Source organism: Panulirus ornatus, chromosome 14 (genome assembly GCF_036320965.1).
Source record: "Panulirus ornatus isolate Po-2019 chromosome 14, ASM3632096v1, whole genome shotgun sequence".
Classification (NCBI taxonomy): Eukaryota; Metazoa; Arthropoda; class Malacostraca; order Decapoda; family Palinuridae; genus Panulirus; species Panulirus ornatus.
In genome coordinates, this window is record NC_092237.1 from 47,579,608 (window position 1) to 47,603,305 (window position 23,698).

At 44.5% G+C, this 23,698-nt stretch overlaps 1 protein-coding gene across 1 annotated transcript in view; it reads left to right on the forward strand.

The window, feature by feature from the left end:
• The first annotated feature begins 2,187 nt into the window (after positions 1–2,187).
• The window catches only part of LOC139753380 (low density lipoprotein receptor adapter protein 1), a 136,879-nt gene continuing 115,368 nt past the window's right edge, over positions 2,188–23,698 (forward strand). The window contains exon 1 of the mRNA XM_071669813.1: positions 2,188–2,360. Within this exon, the coding sequence (XP_071525914.1) occupies positions 2,352–2,360 (9 nt within the window). The 5' untranslated portion in view covers positions 2,188–2,351. The remainder of the gene's footprint in view (positions 2,361–23,698) is intronic.

A 23,698-nucleotide genomic window follows, 5' to 3' on the forward strand; every position in this document is an offset into this window, starting at 1 on the left:
AACTTGAAAGTTATAATCGAGTTTCCGTTCCAGCCACCCTTCCCTGACTGTGTAATAATAACAGGAACAGAATATAATTAAGCATGATAATAAGCATTATTAATAATAATGATTATAATAATAATAATAATAATAATAATAATGATAATAATGATAATAATTATAATAATGGTTTATTAAAATGCAGAGAAAGAATGAAAAAGTGCTGTGTGTCAGCAACAGACTCGCTACAAATACGCAAGTATTATTTACATATGATTTTCGACTGGTTATACTCAGTCAGTGCTGCCAGAAGTGCTTAGAGACTGTTAAGACTGCATCAAGAAAATGCTTAAGTAACTACATTTCAAAGTCCCAGAAAATGCTTAAGTAACTACATTTCAAAGTCCCAGAAAATGCTTAAGTAACTACATTTCAAAGTCCCAGAAAATGCTTAAGTAACTACATTTCAAAGTCCCAGAAAATGCTTAAGTAACTACATTTCAAAGTCCACTCAACAATTCAGCCAAAGAAGTTCAAATGTGCCTAGTACCCCCACTATACTGATGTCAGGACCCTTGTCACTCACAACTGATAAATCTGTGAAGTGTTTCGGAATGTGATCACTGCACTTGAGCACGAGGATACGACCCTGTAGCGCAAGCGTAAGGGTTAGGTTAGAGGTACACAGCGTACCTACGGGTCGTACTGTCGTACTCAAGAGGTCAAAGTCGTTTTGAATGTGTCATATGTTTAGTTTTTGATGTGTAAATTACCTCTGCCAGCGAGTGAACAACACGCATTCTTCGGTTAAGGTTACGGCATAGATCAACATAGGTTGTAGTTCACAGGGTAATCTGAGGTGTTCAGTATACTTCAGTACACACTAAATGTCTCTTAGGCTTTCGCCTGTAACACCTGACAACGACGGCCTAAAGCCAGTTTTTGTGTACAGGCCAACGTCGTTGGGACTGCAGTGTAACAAGCAACTCAACCTTGGTCATTACTTCAAGTCTATACAGAATACTCCTGCACCTCAATATAAAAAAATATTCTATCCCAGCATCAGAGGAATTAAACAGCATAAGACCCATCACTTTAGTTTGGATTTTCCGTGATATATACTTATGTAACACTCATAAAAAAGGTTTAACCTGGAACTAAATGGCTCAAAAACTTCATGGATATTCCACCTTTGACTACATGAATTAACGCAGATGTGTATGTCTTCCAAACCATTTCTGTTCTTTCTCAATTCATTGTCAATAACTGTGCTGCAATGCAGACGATGTAAATATGCCAGAGAGCAGCCTTTTAGTTGAAGTCATTGTCAATAACTGTGCTGCAATGCAGGCGATGTAAATGTGCCAGGGAGCAGCCTTTTAGTTGAAGCCATTGTTATCTGATGAGGGCCGCTGCATAATTCTGTACCCAGACTATCAGTCACCATCACATATACTTAACAACATCAGGCATCTATTCTTTATTCGCTCGTCTTTTAATTATGCTTCTTTTCTTTGTCCTACTGTCTATTGCGGAGTAGTAAGTCACTCTGGGCCGCTCAGATCGATAAGATAAGGTGCTGAACCAGTCTTGAAGACGAGATCTTATCAGTCTCTTGTTGTCTGTGGCGACGCACTATCCTTACTCTCCTTCGGTCGTCTACTGGTAAGTTTCTCCAAACAATGTTACCAAGGACCCAGAGGGAAAGCCCAGGGAGAACTGGGGAAAGCTATTTTACAAGGAAGGTCACGTAGCCATGTCTTCAGCTGCTGTAAACAACACTGCCCAGTCACCCTTGTCAGAAACCCCAGATCTTTTGAGTGTAACATGAGTAGGGATTTTTGTTTTCGTTGGAGGCTACAGTCACGGACAGAAGTTCACATCAAGGCCAACCCTTAACTGAACTATAGAGAGGTTACTGATTAGGAAAAAGAAGAAACAAGGAAAAGTATTTACGTATTATGGAGGAAGTGAAAAACCTGTTTTTTTTTTTTTATAATATATGTGAGGTCATAGTTATTGGGAAGATAAGAGAAGGTAGAGAGTTCTAAAATTTCTACGTGAAGGAGAAACAGTTAACAAAACGGCCCATCCATGAGTTGCCAACGGCCGCACAGCAATCGTGTGACGCAGCAACTTGACGAGTATTGCCTGGTCTAGCTAGTGGTGGAGGCACACAAGCAGTCAGCTCTCGGAAGCAAAAACCAAAGTTCTAGCTAGTGGTGGAGGCACACAAGCAGTCAGTTCTCAGAAGCAAAAACCAAAGTAATACCTGTATAGAAGTAATACCTATATAGAAGTAATACCTATATAGAAGAGGGAGAGTGAATCAACATTGCGGCGTAAGGCAAGAGGGTCAAGTTTTAAAGATGGCCTGGGTGAGTTTATAAGTCTGATTCCTTTCGATCCAACTCGATCAAGTAAGTAAACAGAGCTAGAACCACTCCAAATGTTTAGCAGTATACTCCATACAAGGATGGATCTGTCCTTAGTATAATTGGAGCAACTGTTCGGAAGAAATTTCAACATCTGAGCAGAACTCCCAGTTTCTTAGCAGCAGTCTTAGCTATTTCTGTAATGTGAGGTTTTCAAGATGGAGTAGACGTTGCGGTAATACCAAGGGTGTTCATCGAGTCAAGAGGTGGACTATATACAGAACCGTCAAAGGCCAGAGGAAAGACGAATGTATCATCTCTTAACTGACTGTGGGGAGAAAACGACCTTATTCTGTGAAAAGTGAGAATTTTGTTTCTTCCCTAATGAAATTTGTATGTGTGAAATTTCAAGGTCAGCGAGCTTTCTTTCGAAGCGAGATCACGTGGTGTATCCTGTACCGTGTCCGGGCAGCCCCACGGGGCGGGACACAGGGGACCACCACACGAGTGTTGCAAGTAGGATATTTCCGAGGTCATCAGGGGATGCTGGCAAGCACACGACTCTGATGGTGTGGATGCTGATGATCTACGTATGTGTGTGTGTGTGTGTGTGTGTGTGTGTGTGTGATCAACGTAGCCATGTCATGTGGTTCTAGTTATACTTCTCCGTTGTTAGTCAACCGGTTCTGAGGTCAATTTGGTTACGTTTTAATTACCAGCTTTTTTTTCTTCGGTGCGGATACGTCTTTATTACTTGGTCATGAGGTCTGGAGTCATCACAAGGTTGTGGCTTGTTATGTGCTCCTGGAGTGAGTACTGTTACCGGTTCATGTGACTAGCTAGAGTCATCAAAGACACACCACAGCTCAGATGATACTTTTCGGCCATCTTGATGCTGCCTGTTAACAACACGTACTTCCTGCTCATCGTGGATGTGTTGCACCAAAGAACGTCTCGTCCTGTAAGCAACTGGTCCTCCGTTTTGGTCTCCCGCAGCGTCTGGGTGCTACTACGAGTGATGGTGCACGAGAGAGAGAGAGAGAGAGAGAGAGAGAGAGAGAGAGAGAGAGAGAGAGAGAGAGAGAGAGAGAGAGGCAAGCAAGCAAATGCGACGTGAGGCGAGCCTCTTCGTCAAGGTTCCACAATAGCCTGAAAACGATCATTTGCCTCTGCGTACTTGGTCGCTCATCCCACTTGATTTTCTGTGATAATCTCGTCTCTGAGCAGCCGGACAGGAGAATTCATTAAGGCTTTTATTTTCTCGTGTCTTCAAACGTCGGTGCACTCACCTGATACGTAGTTATTTGGAGAGAGAGAGAGAGAGAGAGAGAGAGAGAGAGAGAGAGAGAGAGAGAGAGAGAGAGAGAGAGAGAGAGAGAGACTCAATAGCCCTATTGTTCTGTAATGATGTTTCCTGCTACTGAGGGACTTATGGATTTTTATTCATTTCTTCTAGTTAATGATGATTTACCGACAGTAAAATCGTGTCTTCTTTTGATGAGTCTATTTCCGGCAGTTTATAACTTTGAAATGTGTTTGATTCCAAAGCTAACTAATCCTGTTATTTTTTCCCCTGATATCGACCTGAAACCATTAACTACGCTCTGGTTGGAGAGGCACAGTAACTTTAATGCTTTTTACAGCAAAAAATTAGAAAAAATATCCTACTGTTTCTACGTCCTAAATCTTTTTTTCTTTTTTTTTCGAAACGTGGATTTACAATAATGTTATTAAATTCTGTATGTACCTTCAAAAAAAAATCTATTACGTAACCACGGAGCTTTCAGTTCTTTAATGAGAACAGTTCCATCATCATTAATGTATGCTTATGTGGAATGATTCTCTATCATGGCCCGAACCGTGAGGATCATTTGTGAAACTGTTCAAGACTGCACCACCAGAAACTCAACACCACAGCTTATACTAGCGAGCTGAGGTTTGGAAATATTATGGAGTCTGATGATATGTGATGAAAACTTTCATACAATCAACCCACTTTGCTTTTCGTAAGACACCTTGACTCTACGAAGAGTTCACAACATAAGCCCCAAACTCCTTTTCCTCCTGGCCGTCGTCAACCGATTCTCTAACTACCTTGTATACGTCCTTTATGGTATCATTTCTGAAACGTATTACTTCATATTTACCAACCTTGTAACGTTCATTTGCCTAGTACTAGTTCTCACTGCAGGTGGGTAATATGTCTACATTCTGTGATCAATCTAACGTCATATTTTGGATTCGTCAGTAAACTTTAACCTTTGGGTAGGCTTAATTGTAAACCATTAATGTATATAAATAAAAACAGTGGGCGGAGACCAGGACAGAACACTGTAGTACAGCTTGAGTTACATTCAAGAGTTCGGAAGTATTTCTATATAAATTCTGTTCGATTGCACAGTAAGGTGATGATCAGTCTTCAAACCTGCTGCGTATATTCATAACAACACGGTTACAGTCATGCATGAGGAACTCTTTCAAAAGAAGTCTGGAGGTCAAAGGTGGGAGCTGGGTGAGGTAAACACACGGTGGATGAAGGTGAGGTGGCGAAGGTCTCGCCTGCCTACCCCTGGCCAGATCCCGCACGTTCTGGTTGGCTGTCTCCAACACAGGGAAAACAAAACTATGGAAGTACACTGTGGCAAGATGAGTCTTTCCACGTTTTATGCCTCAAGTACGACACAAGTTTTGTTGATCTAACCCAAAATTGATGAAGGTATTTTCAGCCGGACTGGGAATCATTAATGAAACATTAACACGTCAAATGAGACACATCCTGTTAGGCGGTGTTGTAGGGCACTGTGATGCCTCACTGTAGCTGGCATATGCTGTGCCTACTACTCTCAGAATAACTTGACTGATCGCCTGCAGGGACTGACACTCACTGACGTCACTGTGATGCAGCAGTGACGCAAGAGGACAAGCGACGGAAGGGTGTGGTCCTGTGTGTGGCAAGCACACACACACACACACACACACACACTTTACGGCAGCAGTTTTAATGTGTGTAGCCATGAATGTTACACGTAGTGTCGACCTGATACAGCGCACGCTTCCCGTATGTTACCCAGGTCATCATGAACATCACCGCTGTAGCCAAACTTGCACTTAGTAGAGGTGATGTTGAAAACAACATTGGGTTGTCAGTAGCTTCGTAATGTAATTAGAAAGTAACCAACGGACCTTTTTGAAGCACGAAGACGAGTTCAGATAAACACAGGTAGAAACATTTTTCATCATTTTTCACAGTAAAATGTGTAAAATATTATATAGAGAAAGTTGTAACTGTTATAACTGCTAGACTAAGGCTAGGCTATAGGTACTACTGGCGCTTTGGCCTATCTGGAGATGTTAATCATTTGAATTATAATGTCTGAAGGTCAAAGATTTGGACACTTGGGTCTACGTAAGACCCTTTGTGACCCTTGTCATCCTTTTGCGCTACCGCTCACAGGATGAGCATGGGTGCACAATAAACTTGCCAGGGACACCGGCACAAATCATCACCTCCCAAATCACATTGGAACTAATGTCGCACGATCACCATTTTCTGATCTGGGTACAAGATTAGAAATATCATATATATATATATATATATATATATATATATATATATATATATATATATATATATATATATATTTCTTTTTTTTTATCTTATTATACTTTGTCGCTGTCTCCCGCGTTTGCGAGGTAGCGCAAGGAAACAGACGAAAGAAATGGCCCCCCCCCCCCCCATACACATGTATATACATACGTCCACACACGCAAATATACATACCTACACAGCTTTCCATGGTTTACCCCAGACGCTTCACATGCCTTGATTCAATCCACTGACAGCACGTCAACCCCGGTATACCACATCGCTCCAATTCACTCTATTCCTTGCCCTCCTTTCACCCTCCTGCATGTTCAGGCCCCGATCACACAAAATCTTTTTCACTCCATCTTTCCACCTCCAATTTGGTCTCCCTCTTCTCCTTGTTCCCTCCACCTCCGACACATATATCCTCTTGGTCAATCTTTCCTCACTCATCCTCTCCATGTGCCCAAACCACTTCAAAACACCCTCTTCTGCTCTCTCAACCACGCTCTTTTTATTTCCACACATCTCTCTTACCCTTACGTTACTCACTCGATCAAACCACCTCACACCACACATTGTCCTCAAACATCTCATTTCCAGCACATCCATCCTCCTGCGCACAACTCTATCCATAGCCCACGCCTCGCAACCATACAACATTGTTGGAACCACTATTCCTTCAAACATACCCATTTTTGCTTTCCGAGATAATGTTCTCGACTTCCACACATTCTTCAAGGCCCCCAGGATTTTCGCCCCCTCCCCCACCCTATGATCCACTTCCGCTTCCATGGTTCCATCCGCTGCCAGATCCACTCCCAGATATCTAAGACACTTCACTTCCTCCAGTTTTTCTCCATTCAAACTCACCTCCCAATTGACTTGACCCTCAACCCTACTGTACCTAATAACCTTGCTCTTATTCACATTTACTCTTAACTTTCTTCTTCCACACACTTTTCCAAACTCAGTCACCAGCTTCTGCAGTTTCTCACATGAATCAGCCACCAGCGCTGTATCATCAGCGAACAACAACTGACTCACTTCCCAAGCTCTCTCATCCCCAACAGACTTCATACTTGTCCCTCTTTCCAAAACTCTTGCATTTACCTCCCTAACAACCCCATCCATAAACAAATTAAACAACCATGGAGACATCACACACCCCTGCCGCAAACCTATATATTCTTTCTTTCAAACTATTCGCCATTTCCCGCGTTAGCAAGGTAGCGTTAAGAACAGACGACTGGGCCTCTGAGGGAATATCCTCACCTGGCCTCGTTCTCTGCTCCTTCTTTTGGAAAATTAAAAAAAAAAAAAAAACGAGAGGGGAGGATTTCCAGCCTCCCGCTCCCTCCCCTTTTAGTCGCCTTCTACGACACGCAGGGAATACGTGGGAAGTATTCTTTCTCCCCTATCCCCAGGGATATATATATATATATATATATATATATATATATATATATATATATATATATATATATATATATATATTTATGGATGTGAGCGAATGTGGCCTTTCTTCGTCGGTTCATGTCGCTACCTCGTTAACGCGAGAAACAGCGATCAAGTAGGATCGTTACAATTACTGCCGTAGTTCTCGCTAAGGACGAGTCCTGGTGTCAGACAGGTTCTCTCCCTGAAGGCTCCAGCAACTCAAGGCTGCGTTACTTCCACAACCAGGGAAATATGAACTCCATTGTAGTGATAAGTTCCTTGACAAAACTGTATTCCTAATTATACAGATTCGCCAAATATAATTTTTCACACGCCGTGTAAGCTCGAGCAGGTGGACAGTAATATATATATGCTGTCCACGTATTCCCCGCGTGTTGTAGAAGGCGATGAAAAGGGGTAGAAGCGGGGGACTGGAAATCCTCCCCTCCAGTCTTTTTACTTTTCCAATCGAAGGAACAGAGAAGGGGGCCAAGTGAGGATATTCCCTTTAAGCTCAGTCCTCTGTTGTTGACACTACCTGGTGAATATGTATGATATAATTTGTTTGTGGTGCTACCTCGCTAAAGTTGGAGAAAAAAAAAAAAACCTATTCCACCACTTGTGGTTTACACCTCGAAAGAAAACATCTTGGACGTGGCTGTATCATCGTCTCTCGACAATAGGGAGGAGTACAGTCTGGACGAAGCGCTTCCCACTCCAAAGGTGTCCATTCATTTCCCGGCTACTGGAAGTAGCGCAGCCCTGGAGCTTACAGGAACTCCTGGAAAAGATATAAAACAACCCACATCTGCGAGTCGATGAAGACAGCAAAGAAGGCGAAAGTGGAGGACGGAAATCCTTCCATCCTGTAAGCAAGTAAGGACTAAAGCAATAAAATATTATTTCTCATAAGCTCAATATAGTCTGTTCCTCACTACACTGCAAAAACGGGAAAGGCTAACAGTTAACCAGAAAATCATCTCTCTCTCTCTCTCTCTCTCTCTCTCTCTCTCTCTCTCTCTCTGGTGCAGGACAAGTGTGAACCTGAAAATCCTACGTAATATGTTGACATTAAGATCGCGGAGAAACACAAGGTTATACAGTAGAGCAGTGAGGTGTGGTGGAGCAGGTCAAACCCATCGAAGTGGTGTCGCGGTTTGAATGTTTCCCAGTATGGACAATACCATGCAACCGCATATACCACATACCTGAAAACTTCCTAATTCGTCAGACAATAACGAATCCAAGTAGTGTCATTAAATTTCGTATTGGGACGACGAGTGAACAAACGACTTTTGAAACACATTATAAAGTTTAAGAAACTCGATCGTTGATACGTTTGTAACGGTGAATGTTGTGTTGCAAACACTTAACAGTGAAGCAACGGCGACATCGAGGCTGGCGCGCGCGATGGTCTTGATCAACTCCCCAAACATACCATGAGGGGCCGGAGAGAGTGCTGCTGGTGCAGGAAGGGGACGGGAGAGTGTTATTGGAACAGGAAGGAGACTTAAGATAAAGGGAGGGAAAATTAAGAGACGGAAAGAATAAGGAGAGTGTATGAGAAAGGGGGAAGTAGGAAATGAGTGTGTGATCTTGTCCCACTTTGTTGATCCTTGCTTCGGCTGGTCACCACGTGGTGTGCGGCAGCGCACGCACGGCGGGGAGCGAGCGTGGCGCCTACGGCTATCAGCGTCCGCGTGGCCGGATCGGGGAGACTCACGTGCTCAGAGGCTGGCTATCTTAAACATATGTAAATATTTGGACAATCCTGATCTCGTGATACACCGTTGCTCACAGGTGGAAAGATGTATACATAACACATGTATATATGAAAAACAAGTATGTACAAAAATATACGTTAATACATAGAAATACCCATACGCATTAAGCGTCGATGGATTTAAAAGATCAGTTACCACTAATGAACGTGACCAATAATCTCACAAAACAGCAAAAACTCACCTGTTAGAGCCAAGCGCCCTCGTCAGTCAAAATGTCTGGTGTTGGTAGCGCGTCTCCTGAAAAGAATGGCTGTTATAAACTCATGTTTATTTCGGTTCTAACAATAATGATCATAGATGATACGTTTAAGAAAATAAGTAGCTTAATCTCCCTATCTGTAGAATCATCTGACGTAAAGATGAGTCCACCCACTTCAGCCGCTGTTATCACACTGTACAGTGTTGACCAACAGTATTGAATACGGAAGTCACCGTTGATCTTAAGCAACAATGCATTTTGGGCCCGGCTAACGCACGTGTAGGTGTTATGAGACGTTTAACAGAGATATACGAATTCTTTAGAGTCTTACACTGCCAGTAGTACTTCTCACATACTTACAAACTCAAAACATTCGTAACACTTTTGGTAACAACACTGAGCATTAGAAAATGCGACTCCCAATGTTAGTATATTAGTCATATATTCATAAATCATGTGTATATACATGTGTATGTGGGTGGGATGGGCCATTCTTTCGTCTGTTTCCTTGCGCTACCTCGCTAACGCGAGAGACGGCGGTTAAGTATTATAATAATAATGATAATGATATATATATATATATATATATATATATATATATATATATATATATATATATATATATATATATATATATAAGTTTTCCCAGTTCACAGTTACAAAGAAGCACTTTCTTTTTTTCTTTCAGGAACAATTGATATACAACCGCTTTGTTTAAAATACCCTACAAAAAAAAAAAAAAATCTAAATTCGTTGAAAGACGTAACGATCCGCAGTTCTGAACCAGGCCATTCAGGTTACAGCTTGCCACAGTAGTCAGGAGAGATGAGTGAGAGAGGAGGAACATACCACAGCCATGTTAGGTACATCCCAGCGTTACTCCTTACATTCACACGATGATGAGCACAATGGCGGACGTCGATGCAAAGTTTCTCACCTCAACAGATCACGACTATGTTTACCATGTCAACCTCCCTGGAGAACAACGGTGCGATCATCAGCTGATCATGACCCTTTCTGGGCCAAGTTGACACTCAACCCATCGTAGTCAAGGTCGCACCAACGTTCTAAGAGGGTCAGCTGAAAAATGGTGGTACAGAGATGAAGTGGCTCATAATACATCAAAATCCACGACTTTACGAAGGAACTGTGATCATGTTGTAGCCGGCTGTCACGGCTTTTCCAGGCGCAGCTGAGTCACGGCTGCAGATGTTCGTAACCTCTGACGCGACTTTGGTTCGTGACATCCCCACGCCTGAGACGAGCAGCCACCACTGCACCAAACTTCAGTATGTGCAATATTGCTCAATAAAACCTAAACCCCTTCAGTAGCATGGTACAACCCTGGCCTATGATGACGGAATCTGTGACATAACTTTTACGTTAGCACTAGCGTATCATGGAGTTGTACCGTCGTGCTCAAGGGTTGTACCGTCGTGCTCGAGGGTTGTACCGTCGTGCTCGAGAGTTGTACTGTCGTGCTCGAGGGTTGTACCGTAGTGCTCAAGGGTTGTACCGTCGTGCTCGAGGGTTGTACCGTCGTGCTCAAGGGTTGTACCGTCGTGCTCAAGGGTTGTACCGTAGTGCTCAAGGGTTGTACCGTCGTGCTCAAGGGTTGTACCGTCGTGCTCGAGGGTTGTACCGTCGTGCTCGAGAGTTGTACTGTCGTGCTCGAGGGTTGTACCGTAGTGCTCAAGGGTTGTACCGTCGTGCTCGAGGGTTGTACCGTCGTGCTCAAGGGTTGTACCGTCGTGCTCAAGGGTTGTACCGTAGTGCTCAAGGGTTGTACCGTCGTGCTCAAGGGTTGTACCGTCGTGCTCGAGGGTTGTACCGTCGTGTTCAGGGGTTGTACCGTCGTGCTCGAGGGTTGTACCGTCGTGCTCAAGGGTTGTACCGTCGTGCTCGAGGGTTGTACCGTCGTGTTCAGGGGTTGTACCGTCGTGCTCAAGGGTTGTACCGTCGTGCTCGAGGGTTGTGCCGTCGTGCTCGAGGGTCGTACCGTCGTGCTCGAGAGTTGTGCCGTCGTGCTCAAGGGTTGTACCGTCGTGCTCGAGGGTTGTACCGTTGTGTTCAAGGGTTGTACCGTCGTGTATAAGGGTTGTACCGTAGCATTCAAGGGTTGTACCGTAGTGCTCATGGGTTGTACCGTCGTGCTCAAGGGTTGTACCATATTGCTCCAGGGTTGTACCGTAGTGCTCCAGGGTTGTACCGTCGTGTTCAAGGGTTGTACCGTCGTGCATAAGGGTTGTACCGTAGCGTTCAAGGGTTGTACCGTAGTGCTCATGGGTTGTACCGTCGTGCTCAAGGGTTGTACCATAGCGCTCCAGGGTTGTACCGTAGTGCTCGAGGGTTGTACCGTAGCGCTCGAGGGTTGTACCGTTGTGCTCAGGGGTTGTACCACAGCGCTCGAGGGTTGTACCGTAGTGCTCGAGGGTTGTACCGTAGTGCTCGAGGGTTGTACCGTAGCGCTCGAGAGTTGTACCCGTAGTGCTCAAGGGTTGTACCGTCGTGCTAAAGGATTGTAACGTCGTGCTCGAGGGTTGTACCGTCGTGTTGACGGGGTAGTTAGCCACCTGGTAGCACACATCAGGACTCCGGACACAGATAAATAGATCGCTCATTACCTTCTCGTGAGGGGTTATGTAACACATGTGGTGTAGGCGGGTTTTTACCTTACAAGAACTGCATGATATACCAGAAGCACACGAGGCATGTACCATTAAATCACACACAAAAAAAATATTAAATTAATCATTCACGTCAACTTGGAACTGTACCGCCAATCCTATTATGTCAAGTGAAATTTTGTAATGAGGAAACGTTGCAATCCTTCGCACAATATAATGGAGATAAGTTTGAAAATTGGTGTCAAATAATTCTCTCTTTCTTACATGCTCATACGGAAGCGGTCGCTGTAAATATCATGAAATACTGTAAATACTGCAGGCATTTTACGTCCTCTCCCACCATGCGTTCAATACACACAAACAAACAATGGGTATGTGTCACTTTCGTAGGGAAAAAAAGTGTACCACTTTCTCGGAGAAAATGGATTGCATCACTTTATTCCTTCCTCACATAATACAGAGAGAACGCCGTCAAGAAACACAGGTCCGTATCAGGCGTAGACATGGCGAATCAACGACACTTCCATGCATGAGAGAGAGAGAGAGAGAGAGAGAGAGAGAGAGAGAGAGAGAGAGAGAGAGAGAGAGAGAGAGAGAGAGAGAGAGAGAGAGAGAGAGAGAGAGAGAGTGTCTGGTCAATTCCTGGGTCGTTTACCAACCGGACCTGGCATAAGTGAGACCACCTTAGCCTCTATTGTTGTCGCCGTTGTCGTGCTTCTTCTTGTCTTCAGTATTGCTCATATCTTCCAGGCGGTTACACCCTTTCTCCGGTCGAACCGTCCTCGTGTCACGTTTCGGCTTCATTGTAAGCTAATGCCATTATTCTATCTGGTGACACCAACCACTGGTTTCTTCCCACAAAGTCGCAAAATCTTTTTTCCGGGTTGAGACGAAGGCAACTGCAGCGTGTGGAGGAGGAGGAGGAGGAGGAGGAGACGAAGTTGTGGGTACGTAAGCTCAACAAACCTTTATTTTGTTATACTTCGTCAGTACTACTCCAAACAGTGATCCTCTGGTCACTCTCAACACAAAGTTACCTTCCAAAGCTAAACATGTGTAACTCACCCAAGGTTCACGAGCATCATTTCCGCTGGATATTTACCATATGGAAACATGTGCGCACAACACACTGCATGCGTATCTATGCCGAGTTTCTGTGAACCAATTGATACCAGATAATGACTTTAGAACCTTGTTGATGTGAGCGAGGTCTGGCGAGCGTGATTCTGTTTACCAAGTCATGATAGCATTAAGCAGAGCGACGAACCCCTGCAATCATGCCTGTTGACAGATGTTGACATCTGATGATCAATATGGAATTACCTCGCAACAGTGCACACACACACGCGGAGGTTCGTCTGAGGTCGTGGAAGCAGCACCACCACCACAACTAAAACATCCGAGAAAGCGGCCCAGAAACACGAGGAAAGACATGATTACACCTTCACGACGATGATGCTGTGATTTGTACACTCTTTCCAAACCCTGGAAAAGGTGATGAACGACTTACTTTCCTGAAGATGACTAATATCGAGAGACCAGGAAGATGCATGAGGGTTAGGTTGTTACGTAAACCTTACCTGATATACAACACTTGTTTACCTGCACTGACATATCCAAGCAACGGTCAGTGTCATGCAGTAACATACGATCACTAACGTGGACAGCAGTGCAGGCGACGCCTTTAAAAACACTGAAATCGCATGACATTCAGTATATGATACAAGGATGAAACTTTCAGAATTACTGCGTTGATCAGAACGACAGGTGTCAGTCTCGTGTGGGCGAACACCTGATTTTCTAAAGCTAGTTCCGTGCAGGCGGGAGGGGATTGGGGGAAATGACGACCTCCCACTTCAAAACAATAGTTATGTAATAACACATTATATCCAAAAGAAATCTAGAGCTTTTTGAGTTATCTGGATGTTAAAAGTAATTTACTGCCATTAATACCATTCTCAGACAACTGAGTACAACGGTTGTAGTGAGGTAAGTGAGGACGAATGTAAGCAGGTGTTGTACAACTGACGATGAACACTAGCAACCCTGGAGAACACAATCTTACGATGATGACGTATCTACGGTTCCAGCACCAGCAGTAATCATAACTATGCTTCTTCCTAACAAGCCTTACCTGTCTGAATACGATGGTATGACCTTAAAGCACCGCAGTTCAACCCTTCGATACGATACCCCAAGCATTCTGATTCAACCCTTATGCTTCCGATCGAGGGGCAGGTCCTGATATCCAGGGGTCGTGACGTCGTACTCACTAGAACAACGATGCTTGAGGTTTCAGCGAGGGCGTCCATTAGCATACCGCCAGCTGTGATAATTTCACGTTTTCTTTCATCTGTGTTGATACAACTTGCGTACATCAAGGGCTTCAGTGTTGCTGCGAGTAAGTTCATTTGACACTCTCTCTCTCTCTCTCTCTCTCTCTCTCTCTCTCTCTCTCTCTCTCTCTGGCATTGGTGTCTGGCATTAAGGTCCCATAGTACGAGTCGCAAAGGTAACGTCATCCTATGACCTTCGCCCGTCTGATATGACAAGATTCTCAGTAATTTGCAGGTATCATGTTTATCTTATCACCAACATATATACACTCGAGCTTACCGTCTGTCGCAGCTATCAAAAATCGTCTTTCTTAACATGACGTAAATGCACTGATGCACACTACTGCAATCTGCCCAAAGCGTCAAATTCGGAACGGACATCCTTGAATTACATATCACCACAACCTGACACAAATATATGACGCGGTTGTCCTTTATACGATACCTGAAGACACACTCATCCTCCCAACACACACATAAACGTAGGACATGACTTGAATTTTAGTAAGAAAGTTGGTAAAAAAAAATATGTCAAGAAGTACAGTATAAGAGTTGTGGATGAATGGATGGGAATGACTGAGGACATGGCTAATGCAGACACCATACATACGTCTGAGATGATGCACATAATAGCAGGAAATGTTCAAGAGACGGTGGCACCCGTGAATGTAAAACTCCCTCCCCATACAGTGCGAATAGGTAATTACATTTTTTCCCCCTAGTCGCGTGTTAACAGTATCACAGTGAATGTTGGAGTACAACCTTTACACCCGTATCTGTGAGCAGATGACAGGAGGCAGAGAGGCTTAATGCCAGACTGAGGCAGGGAAGTAAGGGAACCAGTGTTGGTGCCCCTTGGTCAGGAGCCACGCGGGGCCCACGACGTATAGCTTCCCTATTATATTAATCTACTTCGGTGGAACCACAAGTACGACGCAAGATCCCCACTATATCTACTTTTTCTCCAAAATGTTTCTGATCGTCATGGTAAACCTGTAGGTGTTCAGTTTCAACATCAGACTGGACACCAATCAACTGGTGGGACTACCTGTACCACCAAAACAGTCTGCAGAGTACGACTTTTTACCTGTTTGGTGTCAATAGGGATTTTTCCTTGTTGTGTGTGTGTGTGTGTGTGTGTGTGTGTGTGTGTGTGTGTATGTGTGTGTGTATATATATATATATATATATATATATATATATATATATATATATATATATATATATATATATATATATATATATATATATATATATGTAGAGAACCTTCTTTATCGCCGAATCCCATCCCAAATGACTTCTGGTTGAGCGTGTGCGTCCATGTCTAGATTTCACCGGGCGACCCATGTGTGCCGTGTACGAACGCTTGACATACACCAGGAGGTATGGCTTGTGGCGCACCATCACACTGAGGACGACGACTGAGTAACATACTGGAGGTGTCGTGTACATGTGTTACCCAACCTCTGCCCCCAGCCGCCACTTGGCCAGGCACCAGACACACTGAGGCTAGTCTGTACACATTTTGCAACATGACTGAGTGTCATGAAGATATATTTTCACTTTACTTCCTCTTTCTGTATATGTGATTATCTGTGTATCTATCTACCTTCTTTTGTTTTTTCCTTCACGTTGAAGTTCTAGTCCTTATAGAGGTCAAGCCTTACAAGAACCACGAGAGAAGTGAAAATATAATCTTAAATAGTTGTGAAGGAAGTGGAAAACATGACTTTTAAGGAGTTGGGTGTAGCTCGTGGCTGTTCCAGAAGACATGTGAAGGTCGTCGCCACCCGTGATGATTTGACGGATCTCGCCACAAATTCTGGAACTTAATGATGCGACGAACTTTTCAAAGGTGTATACGATTAGAGGAGGTTCTTGCCTCTCCACCGAAATTCTTTTAACTTTTCTTAAACATACCTGCAGAATGGTTGGAGACAATGACGTTTCCTGGTCACCAACATGAATGCTTCGTATTCTAAAGGTCTTATGTCCTAAGACATTTGATTGTCCGCTTCATGATCTAAGTGCCGTATGAGTTTGCATATTAATCATTATAATCTCACACATCCCGATACATTTGTAACCAGAATGGCTACGTTACTTCGCCGTTGCATTATCATGACTACAAATTACGTATCATGAAGATGAGTCTTAAGATAATTAACATTTTTTATTCGTCTTTGATTAATAATCATTTCATGCTCCACGTATTTGTATGTGTTCGTCTCTTACCTGTTGACCTTAACAAGGTACAGTCAATAACAGACGAGTAGATCACTGACGAACTATCCTCCTCTCCTAAGTTCCTCCACTGTTCTTACTTGTACACTGACGCTGAAGTACCTTACAACGTAGTACCTACCCACCTACGAAGTATTCTGCCTCTAATGAGGGCTTGCACGCAGCGAGGGAGAATTTAGAATTAAGAATAAAGCGTCGTGTGAGTTACTTGTGGTCGTGTTACGTGTGTGTGTGTGTGTGTGTGTGTGTGTGTGTGTGTGTGTGTGTGTGTGTGTGTGTGTGTGTGTGTGTGTGTGTGTACCGAATGCCAGCTAAGAACGTGTTCGAGAAGCAGAGAGAGAGAGAGGACTGCAACATGGGCCGAGGAGGGGAACTTATCAGGTATTCGAGTTCTGGCTTCCACTAACCCCACCCTCCAATACCCAGGCAGCAGCACCTCCCTGGTGGGAGGGAATTTCCTGCCTGACGCTCCCGGCCCTCTTTTTTTTTCGCCTTATGCGGCGAGCATGAGGTACACGGGCGGTACTTTTTCTTCCCCATCCCACACCGACAAAACACAGTCACACCCACATGACCCAACAAACGGTACCCAGTCTCTAACTCCATTCTGTCAGACGTTAACCCATCCAGTATGAGACATCGTACTCCCAACGAACACGAGCCCAACTTTCACGTTTGCGCTCTAGAGGCCAACCATCACACGAACAGAAAACACAAGACAGTATTGCACTTCATGATTTGTGGCTCCAGTCGACAGACGTGAATAGCTTCCTGGGCGCAGCGGTAGCCCCCATAAACGGCGTCCTGGAACTGGAGGAGTAATTATATCAAGAGAAGTATTGTAGAACGACAGCGGTAGTGTACACTGCAACAGAAAACGCCATCAGTATGCATCGCACGCATGCGACGCAGGGATGAAATAACAAGATCAAAGGGAAGGGGTGCGGTTGCTATGGAAGTACAGTTGTAGTTATATTCCAATCATCAGTTGGTGGTATTATTATGATACTAATGGTGGCTGAGCATCAAGTTGTCTACGTATGAATACCATAGCACACTGATACGAATACAACCATCCTTAACATTCTGAGACTCAAACCTAACGGGTTTGAACACCTACATGATTCCGATACTGCCATGAACAAAGTTGTCTTGTAAACATAGCTATGTACTACACGCATATCCTCCCCTAGTGATTACTCCATTTATAAAGACTATCATGCCTGAGGTCTCGGCATGCTGATGCTAATATTAAAAACGATGTCAGATAAGATAAAAGGCTTGAAGCTGGACTCTGACTACAGACGTGTTTCCATCTTCACCGCACCTCCTCCTCAACGCTCCTCCTCCTCCTCCTCCTCCTCCTCCTCAACTTGTTCGTATACTTTTGGACATTATCTATACCAGCATTTATCTACAACTCTAGGATTACCATATGACGGAATTATAACGAACAGACAACTTATTCATCCAGTGATACACACTGTCTGGTACACAGCCCACTCACCAAACGATACAATCATTATGGTACACAGTTCGTGGTCAGTGCCTCTGTGTTTCGACCATAAAGTCAAGAGACCAGGGTAACGCCATGACCTAGTCTCCCCAAGTGTGCTTCCTGTCCTCTTCCCTCTTCCTTACTAACCATGAGGTTCAAGATGAAGCCCAGGGTGAGGGCTGTGGTGAGGGCTTCCTACTTCCCCCATGAGACCCGGGAGGTTAGGGCTGCAGTGACGCAACATGCCGGCGCCGAAGTGTCAACACACCAGACGGGACTCAGGACCCGAGTCAAGACAACCCTAACATTTTCTTTGATTGAGAGAGAGAGAGAGAGAGAGAGAGAGAGAGAGAGAGAGAGAGAGAGAGAGAGAGAGAGAGAGAGAGACTTTTCACTAAACAAATACCAATCACAGCGCAATTAAAGTGACGTTACAAGTAAGGGTGTTGGTGTTAATGGCTGTGTGAAATGTCTGGCGGGTGACTGGACAAGCCCGGTAGCCCGCAGCTGACCATTTACTTTCCTTCACACGTGTGTTTGAACTGCACGACCAAAGTTGATGGCGAATATAAAGCAATATTACAGCCAGTGACCACAGTCCCACACTAGGCTGGTGGTGGTGTTGCCCATTACAGCCAACATGACGAAGGCACCTGTTACAGGCCAGGTTCCAACATGATTCAGCATAAACGACACCACTACACATCAACACGGCCAGTTATACACACACACACACACACACACACACACACACACACACACACACATATATATATATATATATATATATATATATATATATATATATATATATATATATATATATATATATACATATATATATATATATATATCATTTTTTTTTTATTTTGCTTTGTCGCTGTCTCCCGCGTTTGCGAGGTAGCGCAAGGAAACAGACGAAAGAAATGGCACAACCCACCCCCATACACAATGTACACACACACACGCAAATATACATACCTATACATCTCAACGTATACATATATATACATAAACAGACATATACATATATACACATGTACATAATTCATACTGTCTGCCTTTATTCATTCCCATCGCCACCTCGCCACACATGAAATAACAACCCCCTCCCCCCTCATGTGTGCGAGGTAGCGCTAGGAAAAGACAACAAAGGCCCCATTCGTCCACACTCAGTCTCTAGCTGTCATGTAATAATGCACTGAAACCACAGCTCCCTTTCCACATCCAGGCCCCACAGAACTTTCCATGGTTTACCCCAGACGCTTTTTCAGCACATAAATCTACAAGCTCTTCACCATTTCCATTTACAACACTGAACACCCCATGTATACCAATCATTCCCCCAACAACCACATTACTCACCTTTGCATTAAAATCACCCATCACTATAACCCGGTCTCGTGCATCAAAACCACTAACACACTCATTCAGCTGCTCCCAAAACACTTGCCTCTCATGATCTTTCTTCTCATGTCCAGGTGCATATGCACCAATAATCACCCATCTCTCTCCATCAACTTTCAGTTTTACCCATATCAATCTGGAGTTTACTTTCTTACACTCTATCACATACTCCCACAACTCCTGTTTCAGGAGTAGTGCTACTCCTTCCCTTGCTCTTGTCCTCTCACTAACCCCTGACTTTACTCCCAAGACATTCCCAAACCACTCTTCCCCTTTACCATTGAGCTTCGTTTCACTCAGAGCCAAAACATTCTATCTCTCCTTTTTTCTCATCTTGGTTACATCCACACACATTTAGACACCCCAATCTGAGCCTTCGAGGAGGATGAGCACTCCTCGCGTGACTCCTTCTTCTGTTTCCCTTTTTAGAAAGTTAAAATACAAGGAGGGGTGGGTTTCTAGCCCCCCGCTCCCGTCCCCTTTAGTCGCATTCTACGACACGTGAGGAATGCGTGGGAAGTATATATATATATATATACCGCAGTTTTACAGAAAGTTACCAGGATGCCTACAATGCCCTGCAGGTTAGTGGATGAAGTGAGACAATCCAGGAGCGGGTGACGGCCACTTGGGGTTCTGTTATCATTCTAATATACCGGTCGCAGAGACCTAAAAACTTGACTCCTCGCAACAAGGTTATCCATGCAGTCCTGACCAACCCCGTGTGTGTGTGTGACCTTGACCTCTCGTCATCATAACTCACAGAGGATGGCTAACATATGTCCAGGTCAGTCACTGTACCACCACCACCAACACTCACAGTCTTAAATGACATCTTAAGGTATACCTATCATAGACGTTAGCACTTTACATTCCCTGTCCAACCCCTTCTATACCCATACAAAGAATGTGACGAGAGAGAGAGAGAGAGAGAGAGAGAGAGAGAGAGAGAGAGAGAGAGAGAGAGAGAGACTTCAGCAAGAGAGAGCGAGGGAGGGACTAGTGACAGGGGCTGTAAAAAAAAAAATATTTGCAAGTCGGATCTTTCGTCGTGAGGTCTGTCCTCTGGAAGATGGCTCTCAAGGATTTAAACAGATACATCAAAACCTCTACTGGAATGTGTCCACCGACAGACAAATGTATAAATACACCATAGGATGGACTCGAACCCCGAACAGGGCGTGTGGCTATCTCGGGAATACGGAGGGTAAACGATGCAGACGCTTGAAATCAAGTGTATATACCTGCATCCCAACCTCATCTCGGCATATTTGTCACACACACACACATACACACACATACACACACACACACACACACACACACACACACACACCACCGCCGAAGCCGTGGTGGATTGAAGTCTATATTACACCCACCGAGATGAGGGTGGGATGCAGGTAAACACACACTGGGTTTTGAGCGTTTGCCGCTTCTAACCTCCGTGTGACCGTGGTAGGCAGGCGCACTGATCAAGGTTCGAATCCAACCTGTGGTGTGTATCATTTTGGAATCGCTGTTAAACACACAAGTCTTTGGTAAATCTCTTCGCTACGTTGACTTTTCAATATATAATTCCACTCAGTGATTTTAGGTATAAATGCCTAAAGATTTGTATTTACCTCACAATTATTAGCTATACACTCAATATCATTTCGACACATTCTATGTCGTCGGACTACAGACTTCCATTCTTAAACCAGGCCTGAGCTTTTCGCTCGCACCTCCACATGTGTATGATAGACTGTCTCAATTTTGTGAATTGGTATGACCTGGTGAGGTTGCTGTGGTCATCATGACCTGGTGAGGTTGCTGTGGTCATCATGACCTGGTGAGGTTACTGTGGTCATCATGACCTGGTGAGGTTGCTGTGGTCATCATGACCTGGTGAGGTTACTGTGGTCATCATGACCTGGTGAGGCTACTGTGGTCATCATGACCTGGTGAGGCTACTGTGGTCATCATGACCTGGTGAGGTTACTGTGGTCATCATGACCTGGTGAGGCTACTGTGGTCATCATGACCTGGTGAGGCTACTGTGGTCATCATGACCTGGTGAGGCTACTGTGGTCATCATGACCTGGTGAGGCTACTGTGGTCATCATGACCTGGTGAGGCTACTGTGGTCATCATGACCTGGTGAGGCTACTGTGGTCATCATGACCTGGTGAGGCTACTGTGGTCATCATGACCTGGTGAGGCTACTGTGGTCATCATGACCTGGTGAGGTTACTGTGATCATCATGACCTGGTGAGGCTACTGTGGTCATCATGACCTGGTGAGGCTACTGTGGTCATCATGACCTGGTGAGGTTACTGTGGTCATCATGACCTGGTGAGGTTACTGTGATCATCATGACCTGGTGAGGTTACTGTGGTCATCATGACCTGGTGAGGTTACTGTGGTCATCATGACCTGGTGAGGCTACTGTGGTCATCATGACCTGGTGAGGTTACTGTGGTCATCATGACCTGGTGAGGCTACTGTGGTCATCATGACCTGGTGAGGCTACTGTGGTCATCATGACCTGGTGAGGTTACTGTGATCATCATGACCTGGTGAGGTTACTGTGGTCATCATGACCTGGTGAGGTTACTGTGGTCATCATGACCTGGTGAGGCTACTGTGGTCATCATGACCTGGTGAGGCTACTGTGGTCATCATGACCTGGTGAAGCTACTGTGGTCATCATGACCTGGTGAGGCTACTGTGGTCATCATGACCTGGTGAGGCTACTGTGGTCATCATGACCTGGTGAGGCTACTGTGGTCATCATGACCTGGTGAGGCTACTGTGGTCATCATGACCTGGTGAGGCTACTGTGGTCATCATGACCTGGTGAGGCTACTGTGGTCATCATGACCTGGTGAGGCTACTGTGGTCATCATGACCTGGTGAGGCTACTGTGGTCATCATGACCTGGTGAGGCTACTGTGGTCATCATTACCTGGTGAGGTCATGATGGCCATCATGACTTTGGTAAGGTTATAATAGCCATCATGACCTGGTATGATCTGGTGAGGTTATAATGGCCATCATGACCTGGTATGATCTGGTGAGGTTATAAAGGCCATCATGACCTGGTATGATCTGGTGAGGTTATAAAGGCCATCATGACCTGGTATGATCTGGTGAGGTTATAAAGGCCATCATCACCTGGTGGTTATAATAGCCATCATGACCTGGTCATCATGACCTGGTGAGGTACTGTGGTCATCATGACCTGGGGTACTGTGGTCATCATGACCTGGGTGAGGCTACTGTGGTCATCATGACCTGGTGAGGCTACTGTGGTCATCATGACCTGTGAGGCTACTGTGGTCATTATGACCTTGTGAGGTTACTGTGGTCATCATGACCTGGTGAGGCTACTGTGGTCATCATGACCTGGTGAGGCTACTGTGGTCATCATGACCTGGTGAGGCTACTGTGGTCATCATGACCTGGTGAGGCTACTGTGGTCATCATGACCTGGTGAGGCTACTGTGATCATGACCTGGTGAGGCTACTGTGGTCATCATGACCTGGTGAGGCTACTGTGGTCATCATGACCTGGTGAGGCTACTGTGGTCATTATGACCTGGTGAGGCTACTGTGGTCATCATGACCTGGTGAGGCTACTGTGATCATCATGACCTGGTGAGGCTACTGTGGTCATCATGACCTGGTGAGGCTACTGTGATCATGACCTGGTGAGGCTACTGTGGTCATTATGACCTGGTGAGGCTACTGTGGTCATCATTACCTGGTGAGGTCATGATGGCCATCATGACTTTGGTAAGGTTATAATGTATGACTTGGTGCAGGTGCCTGGCTCCTGCGTCTGTCATGTCTCACCAACAAAACAAATAATTATAACAAAAAAAAGTTAGCGAGGTTTTTCAGACAACCACAAGTTATATCAGCAAAGAAACATTCATTAAAAGTGTATATATATAAATTGTTATGTGGTAAGAGCACAAATTGCATTCTATATACAAGGCCAAATAATATGCAAGCATTCGCTGAATAACTACATGATATCGAAATGCCAGGAAAAATGCCTGGTTTTTGATAACATATTCAACGCAAGGTATCGTAAATATTACGTAGGATTAAGAGAACAGAGAACAGAGGTTGGGAGTATCCATCCTGAAGGGAAGGAAATGTTCAGAGAAAGAAACCTCAGTGTGACAGAACTACTGAACTTTACACAGAGAAATGACGCCATAGACAGCAG